At 43.1% G+C, this 21,079-nt stretch overlaps 1 protein-coding gene and 2 long non-coding RNA genes across 8 annotated transcripts; 2 read left to right on the top strand and 1 right to left on the bottom strand.

The window, feature by feature from the left end:
• Window positions 1–459: 459 nt before the first annotated feature.
• On the bottom strand, window positions 460–8,457 carry LOC123104848 (cation-chloride cotransporter 1). Of its 5 annotated transcripts, none has more exons than XM_044526755.1 (14): window positions 8,296–8,457; window positions 7,938–8,131; window positions 7,023–7,172; window positions 6,771–6,849; window positions 6,333–6,424; window positions 5,897–6,011; window positions 5,547–5,647; window positions 5,013–5,074; window positions 4,504–4,752; window positions 4,306–4,420; window positions 3,222–3,416; window positions 2,484–2,884; window positions 2,033–2,194; window positions 460–1,947 (listed from the first exon to the last, which is right to left on the bottom strand). In XM_044526755.1, exons 2-14 carry the CDS (start codon window positions 8,120–8,122, stop codon window positions 848–850), a joined length of 3,006 nt encoding a protein of 1,001 aa, XP_044382690.1. In that variant the 5' UTR covers window positions 8,123–8,131; window positions 8,296–8,457; the 3' UTR covers window positions 460–847. The 5 variants fall into 5 exon arrangements, with proteins under 5 accessions (XP_044382690.1, XP_044382691.1, XP_044382693.1 ...); XM_044526756.1 differs by having other exon boundaries at window positions 8,292–8,449; XM_044526758.1 differs by having other exon boundaries at window positions 6,771–6,841; window positions 8,296–8,409.
• A 2,908-nt stretch (window positions 8,458–11,365) lies between these two features.
• On the top strand, window positions 11,366–14,148 carry LOC123104847 (uncharacterized). The gene is made up of 3 exons (XR_006450570.1): window positions 11,366–11,716; window positions 11,791–13,979; window positions 14,052–14,148. It is a non-coding gene; the product is annotated as an uncharacterized lncRNA (long non-coding RNA).
• A 6,088-nt stretch (window positions 14,149–20,236) lies between these two features.
• On the top strand, window positions 20,237–20,681 carry LOC123107739 (uncharacterized). Of its 2 annotated transcripts, XR_006451737.1 has the most exons (4): window positions 20,237–20,261; window positions 20,353–20,434; window positions 20,508–20,560; window positions 20,665–20,681. It is a non-coding gene; the product is annotated as an uncharacterized lncRNA (long non-coding RNA). The 2 variants fall into 2 exon arrangements; XR_006451736.1 differs by lacking the exon at window positions 20,237–20,261 and having other exon boundaries at window positions 20,322–20,434.
• Window positions 20,682–21,079: the final 398 nt, after the last annotated feature.

Raw genomic sequence — 21,079 nt, 5'->3', positions numbered from 1 at the left:
TCGTATTTAACGTTTGCAAATCGCCAAATTGCACGACCAAATATAAAAAGATAATAACAAAATGAGGAATATAAGAATATATAATCATCAAGTTGGTACTCGGTAGGCGTTGCTAACAAAACCAAGCATCACTCGGATAACTCTCATCATGCCACTTAATCAAATAGTAGAACATATCATCTCAACATAATGGTGAAGCCTAGCCACCTAGACAAGTAACAGCCGTAAAGAGATATTCATGCTGGGGTCATGTCACCTTACCATAGTAAATATGACAGGAAAATTTCACACCAACAAAATTTATTATACTCTGCATTTCACAGAAGAACTCTCAGTAGTGACAACAACAGCAGTGCAATGCATAATAAAGACTTCGTAGTATGTCAACACAAGTCCAGTAAAACATCATATCAGCTGATGTTCCCAAGATATGTATCGGCATCGGGCATTACCAGAATATTCTCTAATTATAGCATTGGTATTGCTCCCTTTCAACAACAGTTGCACAGTATCTCAGATCGTGTACAGATAATGGAAAATAACACAAACAGGATCACTATCGCTACTATTCCAGTGAAAAATAGGAGGCATTGTGTTTCTATAAAACTATCAAGGTATGGAGAACAGGGCTACAAAATTTGTAATGTCCCAATATTCATCTCTTTTGTGTCCAGTAAAAGAATGAATATACTAATGTTTGTGTACCTAATATTGCAATAACCACCCAGTGTATCTCATAAGATAGCTGTCAATGAGAGGCCTTCCAACTGCAGTTGTGGTGAATTCTGCAAATCTGTGCATCCATTCTGCTAGGATGGCACAAGAGCTCAGACTCTATTATATTTGATCAAGTAAAAAATGTGACAACATCTCTTCTGTATCCCCTAACTATCAACATGCGTGGGACGTTCTCTACAAGCAGATCCATGTACTCCATGTAGAAGTAAGCAGGATGATTCAGTGGTGGCGGAGGGAGGCTCACTAGCACCACAGCTGCCATCCTGGAGTGCCTCAGTATTGTGGAGTTCAACTTAAACATTGTGTAGAGGAATTTATCGACCTTTTCTTCATTCACAACAGCTTGCTTCCCATCCACCATCTGCGGCCGTCCTTCTCTTTCTGTGGTTTCCTTCATCTCGGAAAGGTATGCACTGACCCTTTGCTGTGCACTTGTGTAGGCCTCTTGGGAATCATCTGGCTGAGCACCACTGCTACTGCTCTCCACGTGAGATTCCCATGACTTCATAGTCACGACAATGACCTCGGCATGCATCCTAAGATCGTACAAGAACTTTTTGACATCAGTCTTTAGCTCTGCAGCATCAGTGTCCTCTTCAGCTATGCAGAAGACTTGGATCTTGCAGCTTTCAAAGGTCGCTTTTGTGAGCAGGAGCTGAGACAGAAGAAGCATCAATCCTCCATCTCTCACAATCCAATACAGGTCAATAGTCCCATACTGTCTCTGGAACTCATTAGGCCACTCATCAAGACCCTTCACGATAACCACTGCCTTGTTAGCAATGATGCAATCGTTTATTATACTCACAAATGTTGATGGTATCTCTGTCAGATTCTCACGGCGCCAAATCTCAGGGTACCGCACCACAACAATATTTGGCTTCAAGTTCCCTAGGCCCATCGTCTGAACAATGCTGCGGAAGCCCTCAGACATCGAAGGTGCTACGATTATCTCTGCAACACCCTCACATTGTTTGTACTCAATGTAGGCCTCCAGCTGCTGACAGGCAGTCTTAGCGTCCTCAGCCAGTTCATGATAATCACCGTCAATTGTTGAGACAAATATTGACATACCACGGCCCTTCTTCTTCATACAATTAGCAAAATCGGCAAGTTTTGGATGACAAGGGACATTTTCTGGAAGTTTACCCCACGGACGGCATAATATCAGAGGAATGGGGTACCAATTCTTAGGATGAACTTGGTTTGCTGTGAGAAGAACAGTGAGTGAGTGTTAGAATAATGTGTAAATAGATTATGAATAACTATTTCTTTGCCATGCAGAAAGTCATACCTCCTAGCGATCTGAGACTTCGCAATGCCAACTGAAAATACGCACTCTTGAACCCATCTCCCCAGTCTCCAGCCTTCCCTTTTAGACTCACATAGTAATAGATGAGGCTTGCAAGGGCAAGGGAGATAACAGTGAAAGACCAGGAGATCAAAAACATGATAACTGAAATTTGAGAGGAAGATCCACTTAGTGAAAAGCACGACCATAAATACAATGTGAGGATGCATTTTAACTAACTGTGGGCCACAAGAAATATGAGGTAAACAATACATCATTACAGATTAGGAGAAGCTGGTTGGATTAAAAATCATACATGTGAACAGAATTCTTCAATCAAAATTCAAAATAATTCCTAAGTTACATATATTAATGTTCAGAAAAAGTGCTACAGGCAGCTCAGGAGTAATGTAATGGATGAAAAAATAAAATGATAAAGAGGCAAACAGCGTACCAACACAAAGCAATGCACCAACAAGTGAAAGACTCCAGTGGTGATATTTCCATCGAGGGCGCCAACTAGGAGCATCAAGTAAGTCAAGCAGAAAGCATGACAGGTTCACACCAGCATAGCACAACAGAAAAAACATAGTGATAGTTGGTGTAATTAAATCCAAGTTCCCAATAATCACACATCCAATACAGATTAATGCTGTGAATAAAGTAGCTGCGTGAGGTTCGACTCCTTCAGAAACCTTAAAGTAATTAAGGACTGGAAGGATGTCGTCATTTGCTATTGCTGCTAGTAACCTTGGAGCCCCTGTCAAGCACTGTAGCGCTGCACCTAAAGTGGACAGGATAATACCAATGTAAATCACTACTGGTGCAGGCCATGCCACTGTAGCAGTAAGAAGCCTGCAAGTAAAGGATATTTATGAGCTAACCACACAACAACTCAGTAATGTAGCAGCTTATGGGACTAACACGGAAGTGTAAACTACAGCCATGCTATCAGAACATAGTTTTTCGATCAAAGAATACAGAAACAAAAATAGATTAAAGAAAGATGTGCATTATATAACTGTCAGAAGAATAGCTGTGGCAGTGAGAACTGATAGAGCAAATAAGCATGCCCTGACGACATCATAAACGCAGAACTGAAGCATACAAAATATTCTAAACCCTAGAGAACACACTATCTACAATTCTGAAGTGGGAGCAGTGATAACTTGCAGCATTGAGAAACATGTACCTATCAGTTAGAAGCTCTTCTCTTGTGGACAAAGCTCCAAACAGCAGCACAGATAACAAGTACATAACAGTTGTTGTAAGAGTTGCAGATAATGTTCCAATTGGTATTGAACGCTGTGTATCTTTCAGTGAAGCAGATCGGTTTGAACCAGCCATAATTCCAGTGACTGCTGGGAAAAAGAGACCTACCAAAGCGCTGAAAAATACACAAAAAAATGTGTTGGCAAATTGCATTTGCACAGACAAAGAATTAACAAATTATCTTGCAGGTCCAAAAACTTCTTTGCTTCCAATAATAGAGTTTGACTCATCATCAGCCTTCAACGTCACTAGGCCCTTATAAGCCTGTATAGTCCTTAAACTCGTCGGCCTTAGTCAAATAGTACCAAGAGCTGTGAGTTGACGGAAGTTGCTGATGTGGAGGTAGGCAGGTTGATTTCATTGTTTCATCAAAGATAGGAGGGGATATTGCAGGCCTTTCTCTGGCTAGAGACTATCCCATCAAATAGATTGGAAATTTGCTGCTTGGGTCTGCCTGAACTAGGGTCAATGTTTACAGTCCCTGCTATGTAAGCAAGTGTTTACCATGTGACCCTAGTTGACACCAAGTAATTCGGTCAGTTTGACCAACTTGACTCCAATAAAGCTATCCTAGAAGTTTAATAAGCGCCGGATCTGGCACAATAATATTTTTTAACTAAAATCTATAGATTTATATTTTATCCCATAATACAAATGTATGAATTTTTTTTTACAGGACCTGGTGCAAATTGCAACAATATTGCGCCAGACCTAATGCAAAGTGGAAACTCTTGCAAAACCTGATGCAAAGTGCAATTTACTCTATAAGCTTCATGAAACATTGCAATTCTCTCTAATAGAATGAAGATGCATGTGAGCAAACTCACCCCTCAGTATTGACTCTATTAACATATAATGGGAGTGGGATGATATTGCCATGATTGGTCAAAGTTCATGGGGTCAAGTAAAAATTATATAGGATGACGAGAATATGATTGAGATTCAACATAAATACATATTTATTAGATAATTTTTCAAGTTTTTTAGAGATGTTATAAGCTTACTTGAAATCCCAATATATAGAACCATTTGGATCAGGAACTCCAGCGTTGTTTGTACGTTGATATTCTGAACCCCAGTTGTCTCTGAGTGAGGTTAGACGCAACCCAGTGATCCCCTCTAAGTAGGAAAGCCAGCATTACAATTGAATGCAGAAATGCATAATGAATGATTATCCTACATATAAGCCACATGGTACTTACTTGGAGCATTGTGTCTCGGTGCAATGAAGACACCAAGATATATGCACAGCAGTGAAAAGAGTACTGGTATTAAAAAGGCAGGTGCAACCTTGTTGATGATTTTGACACCACCAAATACAATAAAACAGAGCAGTATGGTCACAATAACACCATATACTTGAAGGTCATGCAAGCTGGGCGTCGATATAGTCGCCGTACCAGCTGTTGCTGTACCGTTTATTAATGTATTGTTGACCACTGTAACACTCTCTGCATTATTATAAAGCTATAAGTTAGTCAAATAAAAATCACAAGTGGAAAATAATAGCTCTGCTTCCTTTTCACTATTTCTCACGGAATATAAACCCAAGTTAGCACTGCAAATAAAATTCAATGCAGGCATCTCTATGCCCTAACAAAAGTTTGAAGTACAAGGTCTACACTTATGTCATTTGGAAATAATTCAACATTTCTACTCGACAATCGCAAATACAAACGAAACTTAATGACTAGTATCACTTGTGACTTACCTTGAAACAATCCTGCAGAAGGAACGGCATCCAAAAAGGTTTCTACAGCACCCAAAACATACCTGAATTGACAGGCAAGTTAGCATGAATATATGTCAAACTAACAAGTACTAACAAATTAAATATAGGATCATCTAAAATTCCAATGGGCCAAAAAGCTAAAAGTTTATATGACAAATTCAGCTGTGTTCTATGATTATTACCAATCCAAACATTTTTCTTTCAACCATATTAGTTTAAGTGTACATTATTATACAAAACCAACCTTTGGAACTTCTGCAAACCAACCATTCATTGGTAGCAGGCAAGGCCAACAAGCATCAAAATATAGCACAAAACCCTTAAATTTCACCACTACACATTCTACTATAAATCATCTCACTAATCACATACTAACATGAAGAACTCATATGATGCCAGCTTCCAAGCAGCTTATGCAGAAATATCATCAGAACTTTGTACACAAATAAACAAAAGATAAATGGAATTTGGAAGGAGAGCTACAAGTAGTTGGCATTTGCAGTGTATACTCACATGGATCCAGCAACCGCGTTTCCAAGAAAGAAACACAATCCAATACTAACTCCAACTTCAGGACCAAGCGCACGGCCAATGAGATAATATGGTCCACCACCCTATGGATCATACAAAATGTGTATCAGCTAATTTATAAATTTAAGTTTGGCGAGAGATAGTAGCATCACACATCAAGCAAGCTCTGGAAGTATTCCGAGCAATAAAGACTGACCATACAAATGGAATTTGACCATATCAGGAACTAGGTTCCACAGACCGCAAATGAAGACAATAAACCAGCAAAGCTAACACATATCAGGTATGAACCTTATTACGCGAACTCATCACCAGTAGAATGGTCAGCATACCTTCATAGCCCCATTTGTTGCAATGGCACTTAATGATAAGCCGGTTAAAAATGTGCAAGCACCACAGAATGAGACTAAAACAAGTGATTGCCATATGCCTGCCATACCTACAATCCTATAAAAAAGAAAAAAATGATAGTCAGTGTTGAATAACCAAAAATCAATTTTTTTAGCTGAAAAGGGGACACAGGAATCACATTAATTGAAATACCACTTCCAACAAGGCTACAAAGGTGTCCAAGGTACCAAAGGCATTAATACTCCCAACTTGGTTACTTTTACTTGGTTTTAGCATGGGAAAAGCTCATGCCAAACAATGATAACAACACTACGGTGACCAGCATGGCAACATAGAAATTTTATTTTGCATAACCAAATAGGAACTAAATGTTCATGTGCAGTAACAAAAACAAGTGCACATAATACCAATACTTACCAGGTAAAACGGATATAATAAATGATTCCCAAGATATTCTGCAAGCATGGAACAAAGACACCCATCATTGTACCAAACTTAGGTCCAGTTTCCTGCGAACCAAATGAAAGCAACGGAGTAAGTAATACAGTTTTCATAAATATCCATATATCCAAATGACGTAAACCAAATAAACAGAAACATAGAGGTCAATGAAAATCAATGGAACACTGAATGACTTTTGGAGAGCACGAATGAAAACTCAAATGTACAAATCAGCAACTTAAAGTTGACTACATATATTTAGGGATGTAGCAAATCGTCAAAACCCAAGTACTACTCTTTCCTGTTAACTAAGTCCAAATATACCAACTCCTAGTTATTCATGATTAACTAGGAGAAGTGTGACGAAGTATTAAACAGATGGCACTCGTCGCAAATGTTGGAACTGGGGACAACCTTTGGACGTCCAATGGTGATTGCTACATCCTCTCCCTCCCTAGGACTCGAAGGGGCTTGGGTCTGTTCTCCTGTCATGCTGTTCAGATTCAGCCAGATGCTTATGTCATAAAGTAAAACCAATGGTTCAAACTATTTATTTGGGTAGCACATGCTTAATATATTAGTCAAATACTATGTGTCCTTAACAAAAGGAGATTGATCTCAAGTTTTTAAGGCGGCCTAATAAAATTACAAAAAGATGGATTGTACCTCTTGAGTCCCAAAATATTAACAAGTGAATCAAACCCAAAAAGCTCCAGCTTTGAATCCCCTTGAGATCCACTCGATGTAGCATGATCACTAGAACCTTCTTGCATGCTTGGATCAATAGTTAGATTAGCACCACCAGGCCTAAGGTTCCTATGACATACATAAGAGTAAGTGTGAGTTCATAAATTTGCTTCTAGAGAGTTTTTGTTATCTAAATCATCTTACTAATTATAATGACCATGGAAAGAAACACATGGAACGAAATCTGCAGAAATTATGCCTAATAATCTGATATGGAGTATGCAACCAGAAATAGCAAATGGAGCAGGGAAGCCAGTAGGTACAACAAAAAGATATATGTTCGTGCGAAAATAAGTAAGCTCGACATCAAATATCGATATATGAGTACACACAAAACATCGATATATGAGTACACATAAAACATCATATGGCAAAAGAAATATCTACTAGAGTCATTCAAAATTACTCAAACCCAAAGAGATAACAATATCAACACCAATTTCAGAAGTCAAAGAGATGGCATCACCAAATTGATTGAAGATATTCTACAAACAAACATGACTCATGCGAATTTCACACTCTTGCTCTTAATGCCCTGAGCACTAAATGAAAGAAGCAACTCCAAAAGGCAGCCCACAGACAGCATGTAGTTAAAGAAATCAACCTCACATGCATTTGCACTGCTTCTCGTCAGTTCCTACACACCTACACTATCATCCGAATCCAACTGTTCAGTTGAACACCCCATTCTGCTAAATAACAAACTCACGGTCAAGACAATGCAAGCACGAATTCGCAGCAGTTTAACATTTGCTAAATCCGAGACACTTATATTGGTCGTGTATCAAACAAAAATGCCATAAAAATGAGACGAAGTATGTATGGCAGCACCACCTAGGCGGCTGGGGCGTCACGGCGTCGTGGCCGGTGACGGAGGTGGAGCCGCCGGGGCCGGGCTCCATGGAGGTCATCTGGATGACGGCGCTGTCGTCGGAGCCCACGGGCCGGTACCTGCGCCCAACCGGCGGCGCCGGCATCGGCAGCCCCTCCTCCGCGGCCTCGATCTCCCCGTTCTCCATCGCGGCTCGCTGCATCACACATAAAACGGGTGGCGCCGTGAGATCCAGGATCCAGAGCACCCGCCGAAGCGCTCCTGGTGGCCATGGATCTGAATCCGAGGCCGGCAGAGCGCGGGGGGCAAGCAGGGGCTGCTCGGGCGGCGGCCGGGCGCGGTGGGCGGAAGCTTACTCACCAGGCTCGGCGGGGAGCGGGGGGCGGTCGCTGCGGCGATGAGAGAGCGGCCGGTCGCTCGCCGGCGACGAACGAGGCGGGGGGAACTGATGGGGTAGGTGGGCACCCTGGAAAGCAGCCGTCTTTGAGTTGAGGACACGGCAGTTGACGCTGGCAAGGAGAGGGATTGCTCCCCCACGAAGGTCCCTGCCTTGCGCGTTGACTTTTGACTTTTTTTAAGATAACTTTCAATCTAATTTTGCTATTAAAAATTACAACTGCTCAAAAATGCCATAGTTTCATGTGTTGTTTTGTACGAGTATTAAATGTTGGAACAAACAAAAGTTCAAAAAAAAGTATTGAAACAAACAAGGTAAAATAGTTGGTAAGGCAAGTGCACATGGCATAGTTATGAGAGGAAACAAAAAAGGACTTCAAGCTAAGCTAAGCAGGAGATGATAAACATGGCATGGTTCTTTACAGCTTTATAAACCGCCCACACCCCTAGGCACCACATAACGGAACCATGTCTCAGTACTAGTGACCATGCACTCTTGATAGTACAGGCCTAATCAGCTACTCGGTATTCCTGGCTCATCCACGGTGCGTTTAGACGTGAGGTATTGGGAATCTATAAGCTATGCTTTTGATGTGACGGCGGCCCGATCGTTCGATAAGAGTGGGGATAACTATCGATTTGGTGAATTTTGACCTTGACGATCCGGCTATACCGTATCCGACGATACGCCTCGACAACCGCTAAACCAATCTCCGATGGTTATTGACCTTGTCGTAGACACGATCAACCTGAACAACGAGGTTCGAGTTCCTGCAAGCAACCGAAAAACAGGCAAAAACAAAGGTGAATTGCAACTGAAATTGCGGATGAAAAATTAAGCACATCAACTAGATCAAAATTTGGGGTTCCATTATGGATCTGACAAGGCGGTAGTCCTACACGTCTCGTAGATGCGAATTGTAGCAAAAGCTAGACAATACAATAAAACCCGAGTCTAAACCTAGATGAACGCTAACTATTTATTAAGTCCGTACGGCCGCCGCCTAGGAGCTACGCGTTGACGTGTCCAACACCGCTACGATTTGAAGGAAAAAATAATCATCATCAGGCCGGCCCACATGTAGATAGAATATTGTATGGTTTCCTTCCTTATTTGATGAGGTGGGCTTGTGTGTACGTGGCTTCCTCCTTCTCTCCTTTTGCATGTACGTAGCATGGAGCATAGATGGTTCGATTGGTTCTTGCATGCAATAGTGCTCCTGCTGGTGTAGTCAGCGTGCAACATTTTCCATCTCCTGGCTTTATATTACTTTCTCTCGTCAGATCTTCAACACCTTCGTTTCTGAGTACAAGTAAATCGGAACATGAGCGTAATATCATATTCTTGTCAGCTAAATCATATGTATAAATGAGCGAAGTACCTGGCCATTTATCTGTCTCATACGGGCTCTAGTCATAGGTCCCGACGGAATTGATGAAGGAGCCGCGGCGGGTTTAACGGCAGAAGAGATGTCCTCATCAGCTTTCAGCCATGACCTATGTGAATCAACATGGATGCATTGCCAGGTGACAATTTTATGGTGAAGTATGTCCAGGACATGGTGACTACAGGGTTGGTATTGGCAATCTCATCCAACCCTTCCCACTTTTGTATACATCGTGGTTTACCAGTCCAAGGGTTGGTATTTTTGTCTGAAGCGTAAACACAAATATACTCTATTTAGCATACAAGTGTAGCTATATTGATTGTATTAGCAAATATTGATATTGTGACTTGTGTGGCAATCATCATTTTCGGATACATGGCATGGTATTCTAATGGGCTTGTGATATGTATGGTGGCGACTGGTCTAGCTTGTCTATCTGGTTCATCTGTAAAAAAAATACTATTCAATTAGTTTGTGGGCGGCTATTGGGGTACCAATAATATGGCTCGAAGCTTGACAGCTTGCTACGCAGGGTCCCTCGTCATCTGTATGGACAAGTTCTAGTTAGTGTTATATGAACTTGCTGTTGGCACGTTTCACCGACGGATTGAAAATCAATCTAGGAACTACACCATCTAGATGTACAAGTTTGCCTCGCACTATGACCTGATATATGTAAATATATGTTCGAACACAATGCTCCCATTATCATTATATGTCTTTTTGTCTAGTTTAGTTCATCCGTCTTGCCAAGCTAATCTCTACTATTATCTCTACTATTAAAGAATGATCAAATCTCTACTATTAAAGAAGGATCAAACGTCGTGATGGTCCAACCTCGTTCGACCCTCACCTCCCTTCTTACGACAACCATCGTGCTACCAACCTCCACCCCACCTGGTCAGCTCCACGCGAAGGAAACAATGCAATCCGCACGACACACGACGGTTTGACCTGGCTCCCATGCTCCCCGACGATAGAAGAAGGAAAAAACATCCACGAGCGCACACGTCTCATGCCCCATCTCCCACAAACCCCCCTCTCTCTCCCGAGAAACTTGCCGCCGCCGTCCAACCTGAATCAGCCGCTCTCCCTCGTGCTCCTGGCCGCCGACGCCCTCAAGCCGTGGCACAAGGCGGTGCTGCCTCCGACTCTCGCACCTACCTCCTGACCGGTGCTTGCTGGAAATCACGTCTTCCAAGCCCAAGATGAAGGCCAGTCCCGAATCCCTCTTCGGCTCCTCGTCGCCATCCGGCAGCGAAGGGTCTCTCTCTCCCATCGCAGTCAGTCGCGGCTTCCTCTAGCCCTCCTCACTGGTGACGCCAAGACCGGATCCACGCCGTGGGAGGTGTCCACCGTCGGCAACCTGAGGAGCCTCGCCACCTCGAGCCTCAACTCGCTCAAGCGTAGCCTCGACGCGCTCCACGGCCACTCCGCCCGTGACCTCGAGGCCTCCCACTTCCGAATCTCCAAGCGCATCAAGGTGACCTCTCTGATCCCATTCCTTTGGCAATCCTTAGCGCATCGATCGATCTTGAGATGTGCCTAGATGTGATGTGATGGATCGCCTTCGGTGTCTATTGATGTTGTTCACCTAAGATGCAGATGTAGAGCTCCCTGGAGCTGGCGGAGAAGGAGCATAGGAAGATGTTTGAGAAGATCACGGAGCGTGCTGAGGAGATGAAAGTACACTTATTCGATTCCATGTTTGATCCAGTGTTGGTCGTGAGTGCTACAGTTTATCTGAAAACAATTCCTGTCTGTGAAATTACAAGAAGTTGATGACAGAGGTGCAGAGCTCCCTACAGCTGGCGGAGAAGGAGCATAGGAAGATGTTCGAGAAGATCGCCGAGCATGCTGAGGAGATGAAGGTACACTCATTCGATTCCATGGTTGATCAAGTGTTGGTTGTGAGTGCTACAGTTTATCTGGAAATAATTCCTGTCTGTGAAATTACAAGAAGTTGATGACAGAGGTGCAGTTGTCTTCATCTCGAGGTACTGCAGCGAGCAAACACAGACATCTTCGAACTTTAGTTCAATTATTTACTAACTTGGTTGGCACCGATCAGTTTGCAAGGTGACCTTACCTGAGATGGCAAAGTCCGTAGCCAGAGTTATTGATGGCTTGCGCAGTCGCTACAACATCCAACCTACGCGAGTTTAGCATAGCTCTCTTAGTTGGTAATCACTTCTCCTGTCATCAACTTGACATATGAGTTGCTCATGTTCAGTAAATTTTCATGAACGTATGAGTGTTTGTCCATAAAAATTGGCAGGTGTAGTATGTATCTACCAGGGATAGTAATTATTCTTGGTTACAGGATACCAAAGTGTTGTGGTTCATTGGGTCCATCTCCTCCTTCGCCATCTACTACGGCACCTGCGTGCTCTCTGAGTCAATGCTCTCCGCCCATTCGTGCCATCTTCGTCGGTTGCTCCTGTCCTGCACAAGGTCATGCACAACATGTGCCTTGCCGGATGCCTTCGATGCCCCACTCTTGATCAGGTTTGTCATGCAGCACCTGATCGATGCACCAAACTACAAAAGGGCTCAGTGGTGGACTGATGGGGAGGATGCATCGATGCGGATTGCGGAAGGTCATTACAAAGGAATTCTAGGGGAATCGTACCAAGGATCCTGCACAATGCGAGCCTTGCTATTGTATGCCTTCGAGACATCGAGGCTACAGTGAAGATGGAGTTATTTCTTTCAGGAAGGTAGCCTCTTGTTTTGGGTACTGCAGTTTTTTTGAAGCTACCTAGGTAGGTATAATGAAGATGATGGGTTCGCTTCAGCATAATTTCCGTTTCAGTTATTGAGTTCTTTGAAGGCTACAACAATTATAATACGAACCAGTTGTGAATCTCTCATTTGTTTTGATTAGTTCTAAGTTGTTCTGTGGCATACAATTTCAGACTGGGTGGTCTTGAAGTAACGTTACACAAATTACTTCTATTAGGTGTATGCATGCTTGTGCGTGTGATTACAATGGAAGTGCACATACATGAATTTTTTAGTGGTCCCCACTAACTGAAAGCATATTGTTGGAGTAAAAGCTCTCCACTACAGTTCCATCCATAAGAAAATAACAAACATGCGAATATTCAAGAACTTATGGTGTCATTCCTTGCTACTGATCAGAAAAAAATCTCACAATTATAGAGTATTTTCAAGCATACCAAATTATATGGTTGTGTACATTGAGACCACATAAACCATATATGATGGATTTTTTGCCATAGTGTTAAGAAATAGCATCACAGTTAGAAACTATTTTGAAGCATACCAAATTATATAAGTTTGCCGGCATCTATTAGGTGTATGTTGTCCTTTCAGCGATTTAGGCATACTGTAGACACACATAGTTCGTAGGAAAAGGAACATGCTATTGCTCATCACTGTAAGTATTGTACGCAAGATAAATTTGCATCATGTAGGTAGTGAATACTCTAATCATGATCAAGTTCCTAGGCACTTCTTGTACAAGCACCATCTGCTATGAAATCTTTAGAGTTTTTTTATGACACAATTTACAAGCACCATGTGAGCGAATGAGGAATGCTAGCGCTAGCAGCTACTGCGAGCCGCAGTGGACAGCGGTAGCAGCGGTGGTCAGCCGGACAACACAATGTCGGCGGCAGGCGGATAGTGGCAAGCAGCCCTACCGGTAGCTGCTGCTGTTAGAAGAATTGACGACTAGAGCATGTTGTCTTAATTTGTTCTCTGTTCCTATAGGAGGATTCAATTCCATTAATTGTTCAAACAGAAATGATTCCATTAGGGAGCTGTCTACTTTGTGATCTACTGTCATTCTTCTCTGTCCAGACTAACAATTGGATGTAGTTCTTTACGTATTTATTAGTGCAATCTTCTTGTCATTGTTTTAAAGATCGCATATGTATATGTGTGACTAGAGGTTATGACTTATAAGTGTTTCCGTTGATTCAGGAAATGCAAGTAAGGTGTACGTGTTAGTTTCCAGTGTTCATTGTAATTTCCTTGTCTTGGACGTAATTTATCTCAATTTAGATATGAGATATTGGACTTTGATTCTGCTTTGAATTTATTAACGCTCTAGAGTCCACCCTACCTAAAAAAATCGCCCTCAGCCACTGATGTACATCACAACTCTACCTTGGAAGTATATATGAGTATGGTGTACAGTGCACACAAACGAGGACTACGGCCTATGGAATATGTGTTCCTGGACCTGCTGCCATGTCAAGTCATGAGAGATTTGATCAAAACATGTTTCAGGTATATTCACCATGAATTTTTTATTATTAATTTGATGAGATCGATTACTTCTGCTACCATTTGATTCTGTAGGAAGGATACATACAACGATTTTGCTGAGGCAATGGATCTGGAAGAGATGGGGGTACTTGTTCATGTGTCATGCTCGTTCAAGAGCCTCATTGCTCATTCCACAAAGAGGCAAATGAGAATCATGTCTATACGAATGGAGAAGATGTAGGCTTATTCCCATAAAATCTTGTTCAGGAGCCCAGCAGCAGATAGAAAAGATGACATGGACCACGATAAAGATTTAAGAATCTTTCAGTTCAAATGTCTCTCCTGCAACCATTGTTTCTAGAGTAGATAGCTCTGATGACTTAAGGGTGTCACGGGCTAATGGTGCTGAGCCCCCAAAATGTATTGTAGTCAATGGATATTTCTGATAAAAACATTAGTTATCGAGTGATGATAGTGTTTGTCTATCGCAAACATTTAAACAGTTTAAATTGTGATTTGTATTGTTTGAGAGATTGCTAAGAAGCTCATTATATAATCTCTCTATATGGTAATTGCAAGGATTGTCAAATTTGTACAGTTTAAACATCATCAGGCTAAACATGTTTAAGTTTGAGCAAGTTAATAGAAAATAATATCATCATCTACGATGCCAAATAAAATTGCACTATAAGAAGTTTGACTTAGGAAAACCTAATATAACATGTGGGGCAAGGAAATATACTTGAAAGACATGAGGTGATTGCCTCTATGGGGAAAGTAGATATTTGTCCGAGTGATGCATGCTACTCATGCTCATCAAGTACAATGATCTTTACCGAAAAATGTTTTTTTTACCGAAAAAGAGTACAATGATCTTTTGATCAATGTATGTATCTTTATATAAGTCTGTTGTTCCGTGGCAACGCACGGGCAGTCGACTAGTATATGCTAAATAGGGGCATGTACTAGTACAAAAGACTAAAAATCTGAAAACAGACACACATAAGCCGAAGAGAGTTGATTAATGATGAACAATAAAGTAACTAATCACATTTTTTGTCATGAGTGGGGATCTCTGGCCACCGTGCGTGGTGCCACCCCCAGTGGATACGGTTGAATCTGGATCCTGTGCAGTGCTAATCAACATTGGACGTTAGGCTTGCCCTGTAACCATCTGACAAACGTGTTGGTGTGGTAGGCAAAAAGGCAGACACAGATAGCAGATAGATGTTGGGTCATTCTAGTAGGGCTATACCTAGGATGTACATTGGTGCGGTCTTTCTTGCAAATTTCAATCCTTTGTGGGGGGGGTGGGGGGATTCAGCTAAAACCCCCTTGAAAGTTTTAACTTTGTGTGGTCACGGATCAAAATATGAGGCTAGTGGGCATGGGGAGCAAGCAGGGCGGCTCGGGAGACGACGGGCGCAGTCACCGGATGCTTACTTACCGGGCTCGCTAGAGAATGGGACACGCTCCAGCGATGAAAGACTAACCAGTCACTCGCCGGTGACCAACGAGGCAGTGGAACTATAACATGGTACGGGTGGTTTGGCTTCGCTTTTCCAGTAAGCACCCTGGAAAGCAGGGCCGTCTTCAACTTGAGGACACGAGAGTTGATGGTGGGAGGAATTACTTCCCCGCCCTTCCGTGCTGACTTTTGACTGGAAGAAGAGACGAAAGAATGTTGGTGTGCACGTCGCCGAGTACGTGCAGATCGGATCGGGCGCCTCAAGAGCCATTTGTATTTGGAGCGTGACAGTCATTTGATTTGGGATGTGTCAACCCCATCGTTTACAATATGATCCATGTTCTCGGCCGTTGCTCAACTTTGTCGGTCCGCAACACAGCTAGTGTAGTGCTCGACTCTCTTGCAACACATCCCAGGTTGCAAAAGCGTGTGGGGGTTACTACGCCCTGCACGATAAAAGGTTGATCGGACGGTTGCGGTCGACGCGCCCCCAATTATCAACTAACTGAGCACAAGCGTTTTCCAAAAATGTGTCAACTATTATATACACCTTTAAGACTAGCATTGGGTCAAATAAGCGCGGTATCAAATCCGATGAACTGAAATCTGAACCGAAACCAACACCGAATTAACTTAGTTTTTTGGCCATTTTGATAGCACATCACGCGCATGACTGATGAGTGTGTGTGGTGTTGTGCCTCGCCGCAGATGGGCTATAGTGATGGTTTGTGGGGTGCTATTGTGTACTGGTGTTCGAATTAAAGATTGTTAAGACTACTGGTAGAGAAAGGATTGGTAAGACAAACCCACATGGCATAGTTAGATCTTGTATGATGCAAGGTGATTAGAAAAATAAACTGGTGTTTTTTAAGCACTGATGCTTATCTCTACTCCTAATGAAGCAGTTGGTAGTCTTCGCCGGTCAATTTTCGTCTCACCTCCACTGGTTTTTTTTAGTCCTAAAAAAATCTACGAAATTTCGTAGGTTAACCAGGGACAACTCCCACCTCCCAGGTTTTTTTCGTCCCACCTTCCATGGTTTTTTTTGGTACCTCGTCCCACCTCACACTGAGCCGCCACGAACAGCAAAAACCGCCTACCTTAGCCAAATCAACAAATCTCTCTCATTAATGCAATTTTCTTTAGGAAACAAATAATAGATTCTTTCCTACCTTAGCCAAATCAACGGATCTCTCTCGTTAATGCAATTTGCTTTAGCAAACAAATAATAAATTCTTTCCTACCTTAGCCAAATCAACGGATCTCTCCCATTAATGCAATTTGCTTTCACAAACAAATAATAGATTTTTTCCTACCTTAGCCAAATCAACGGATCTCTCTCATTAATGCAATTTGTTTTAGGAAACAAATAATAGATTTTCACGAAACAAATAATCTCTAATCTCTATCTCTAATCTCTATCTCTAATCTCTATCTCTAATATCTAATCTCTAATCTCTAATAATAATAATAATAATAATCCCTACTCCTAATGGACGAGTTGGTTGAATAGTCCCACCACTTTTGTCTGGTTTTTCTTCGTCCGGTTTATTTTCGTCTCACATCCCACCACCATATCTACTCACGTTAATTTTTTTTACCCTCACAATAAAAAGTTTCCTAACCTTTCCAAAGTTTCCTAACTAGATACATTATAAACGGGCAGGAACTGATAGCACGTTACCAATCAATAAAATTTAGTTTCATGACAATCAATTCCAAATCCTAATTTTCCTAATACGTCGATCTTTCTCAAATCCTAATAAGCCCTCTTCCGCTTTCCTTTTTCACCGCCCCACCTAGAAAAAAAACCCATCAATCACGCAACCCCTCCCTGCCTCTCCCCAACTCCCCAAGCGACATCCTCTCTCCCCTCCCTGCCGTCCCCCAAGACACCCTCGTCGGCGCACTCTTAATCGGAGCGCCGTCCGCTGGAAGCCGGAGTCGGGAAGGAGAGCAGCCACCAGCGGGGGAGACCACAAGGGGAGGTGTTGGTTCTTCCTCCGATTGATGCATCCGCTCGTGGGGGCATTGCTGGTGGGGGGCGAGGAGCGATGTTGGTGGCCGTGCTGGGGCCCGGCGGCGTGGGCGGGCGCGCTGGAACTGGTTGTGTCGATGGTGTCGTTACCGCCGGAGACCACGTTCGTGTGGGCGCTGGCCAGCGCCGGGTGCGTGGCCGGGTAGGAGCAGTTGGTAGTCTCCGCCGGTCAATTTTCGTCCCACCTCCACTGGGTTTTTTTCGTCCTAAAAAAATCTACGAAATTCCGTAGGTTAACCAGGGACAACTCCCACCTCCCAGGTTTTTTTCCGTCCCACCTCCCATGGTTTTTTTGGTACCTCGTCCCACCTCACACTGAGCCGCCACGAACCGCAAAAACCGCCTACCTTAGCCAAATCAACAAATCTCTCTCATTAATGCAATTTTCTTTAGGAAACAAATAATAGATTCTTTCCTACCTTAGCCAAATCAACGGATCTCTCCCATTAATGCAATTTGCTTTAGCAAACAAATAATAGATTCTTTCTTACCTTAGCCAAATCAACGGATCTCTCCCATTAATGCAATTTGCTTTAGCAAACAAATAATAGATTCTTTCCTACCTTAGCCAAATCAACGGATCTCTCTCATTAATGCAATTTGCTTTAGGAAACAAATAATAGATTTTCAGGTAATAAATAATCTCTAATCTCTATCTCTAATATCTAATCTCTAATCTCTAATAATAATGATAATAATAATAATCTCTACTCCTAATGGACGAGTTGGTTGAATAGTCCCACCACTTTCGTCTGGTTTTTTTCGTCCGGTTTATTTTCGTCTCACATCCCACCACCATATCTACTCACGTTAATTTTTTTTACCCTCACAATAAAAAGTTTCCTAAACTTTCCAAAGTTTCCTAACTAGACACGTTATAAACGGGTAGGAACTGATAGCACGTTACCAATCAATAAAATTTAGTTTCATGACAATCAATTCCAAATCCTAATTTTCCTAATACGTCGATCTTTCTCAAATCCTAATAAGCCCTCTTCCTCTTTCCTTTTTCACCGCTCCACCTAGAAAAAAACCCATCAATCATGCAACCCCTCCCTGCCTCTCCCCAACTCCCCAAGCGACATCCTCTCTCCCCTCCCTGCCGTCCCCCAAGACGCCCTCGTCGGCGCACTCTTCATCGGAGCACCGTCCGCTGGAAGCCGGAGTCGGGAAGGAGAGCAGCCACCAGCGGGGGAGACCACGAGGGGAGGTGTTGGTTCTTCCTCCGATTGATGCATCCGCTCGTGGGGACATTGCTGGTGGGGGGCGAGGAGCGATGTTGGTGGCCGTGCTGGGGCCCGGCGGCGTGGGCGGGCGCGCTGGAACTGGTTGTGTCGATGGCGTCGTTACCGCCGGAGACCACGTTCGTGTGGGTGCTGGCCAGCGCCGGGTGCGTGGCCGGGTAGGAGCAGTTGGTAGTCTCCACCGGTCAATTTTCGTCCCACCTCCACTGGGTTTTTTTCGTCCTAAAAAAATCTACGAAATTTCGTAGGTTAACCAGGGACAACTCCCACCTCCCAGGTTTTTTTTCGTCCCACCTCCCATGGTTTTTTTGGTACCTCGTCCCACCTCACACTGAGCCGCCATGAACTGCAAAAACCGCCTACCTTAGCCAAATCAACAAATCTCTCTCGTTAATGCAAATTTCTTTAGGAAACAAATAATAGATTCTTTCCTACCTTAGCCAAATCAACGGATCTCTCCCATTAATGCAATTTGCTTTAGCAAACAAATAATAGATTCTTTCCTACCTTAGCCAAATCAACGGATCTCTCCCATTAATGCAATTTGCTTTAGCAAACAAATAATAGATTCTTTCCTACCTTAGCCAAATTAACGGATCTCTCTCATTAATGCAATTTGCTTTAGGAAACAAATAATAGATTTTCAGGAAACAAATAATCTCTAATCTCTAATCTCTATCTCTAATATCTAATCTCTAATCTCTAATAATAATAATAATAATAATAATAATAATAATAATCTCTACTCCTAATGGACGAGTTGGTTGAATAGTCCCACCACTTTCGTCTGGTTTTTTTTCGTCCGGTTTATTTTCGTCTCACATCCCACCACCATATCTACTCACGTTAATTTTTTTACCCTCACAATAAGAAGTTTCCTAACCTTTCCAAAGTTTCCTAACTAGACACGTCATAAAAGGGCAGTAACTGATAGCACGTTACCGATCAATAAAATTTAGTTTCATGACAATCAATTCCAAATCCTAATTTTCCTAATACGTCGATCTTTCTCAAATCCTAATAAAGCCCTTTTCCTCTTTCCTTTTTCACCGCTCCACCTAGAAAAAAAACCCATCAATCACGCAACCCCTCCCTGCCTCTCCCCAACTCCCCAAGCGACATCCTCTCTCCCCTCCCTGCCGTCCCCCAAGACGCCCTCATCGGCGCACTCTTCATCGGAGCGCCGTCCGCTGGAAGCCGGAGTCGGGAAGGAGAGCAGCCACCAGCGGGGGAGACCACAAGGGGAGGTGTTGGTTCTTCCTCCGATTGATGCATCTGCTCGTGGGGGCATTGCTGGTGGGGGGCGAGGAGCGATGTTGGTGGCCGTGCTGGGGCCCGGCGGCGTGGGCGGGCGCGCTGGAACTGGTTGTGTCGATGGCGTCGTTACCGCCGGAGACCACGTTCGTGTGGGCGCTGGCCAGCGCCGGGTGTGTGGCCGGGTAGGTGCGCGTGCCTCTCGACGGTCTGCTCGACCCGGCCGGGTCGGCGGCTGTACGGCTTCTATGTGCTGCGCACTGCAAAGGGCTTCCGTCGCTCGACGAGGTCATCCAGCGGTAAGGGGAAAAACCCCCTTCGATCCCTAACACTACCCCACCACAACAATCCATTGCTAAATTTTCTATGACTGTTTGGTTAAATTTGCAGGTCGGACAAGCTCGTTGGCCACATTGGGTAGCTGCCGCCCTCTGCTGAGATTGTTCACACCATGGATGAGATCTCCAACACTGTAAGTTACTCTTCTTTGGTTACGTTTTATTTAATCTGTGTAGTTTGATGTGGGTTGGCTGATGATTGGCTAGGTTTGCTCGGTCATTGATTCGGCGGAGCTGTGCAGGGACACGCACTCAGATAGGTGATTGGATGACGTCTGCTTGCTTCTTGTGTAATAATTTAGAAGCTCTGCAGCAAAGTGTTTTCAGTTTTCTTTTACTGAATATAAATATGTATGTGAACTAGGGAGTTTACGGAGGAAGCAGATAAGGCATCATTGACGAATTATGAGCATCTTCAAGTAAGGTCTATAACATAAATGGCATCTATGAAAAGGGAGAGAGCAGAGTGAAATGACCAAACCAGAACGGTAACATTCATTTCTGTGATTTTCTGCAGTACCTGAACACATATACTACTTTATAAAACGCGGTACTAAACGCTGAGAGTGAAGGTGCCCTGCCTACTAGAGGAATATGGGAAGGCAGCAAATAACTTGCGTATCGACTTTGAGAAAGGAGGGATTCATCTTCGTAATAGTCGCCATAGTGATAGTTATATTCTGTTGTGATTGTTAGCTTTGAATTTGAATTAGAAAGATAATGCTCTACCATTGCAGATAAACTCAAGCATCTTAATCAGCTGAACCTTGCAATTGCGC

The sequence above is a fragment of the Triticum aestivum genome, chromosome 5A (assembly GCF_018294505.1).
Source record: "Triticum aestivum cultivar Chinese Spring chromosome 5A, IWGSC CS RefSeq v2.1, whole genome shotgun sequence".
NCBI lineage: Eukaryota > Viridiplantae > Streptophyta > Magnoliopsida > Poales > Poaceae > Triticum > Triticum aestivum.
The sequence above is the reverse complement of the archived record's forward strand: the minus strand, read 5'-3'. Positions and strand labels throughout refer to the sequence as shown.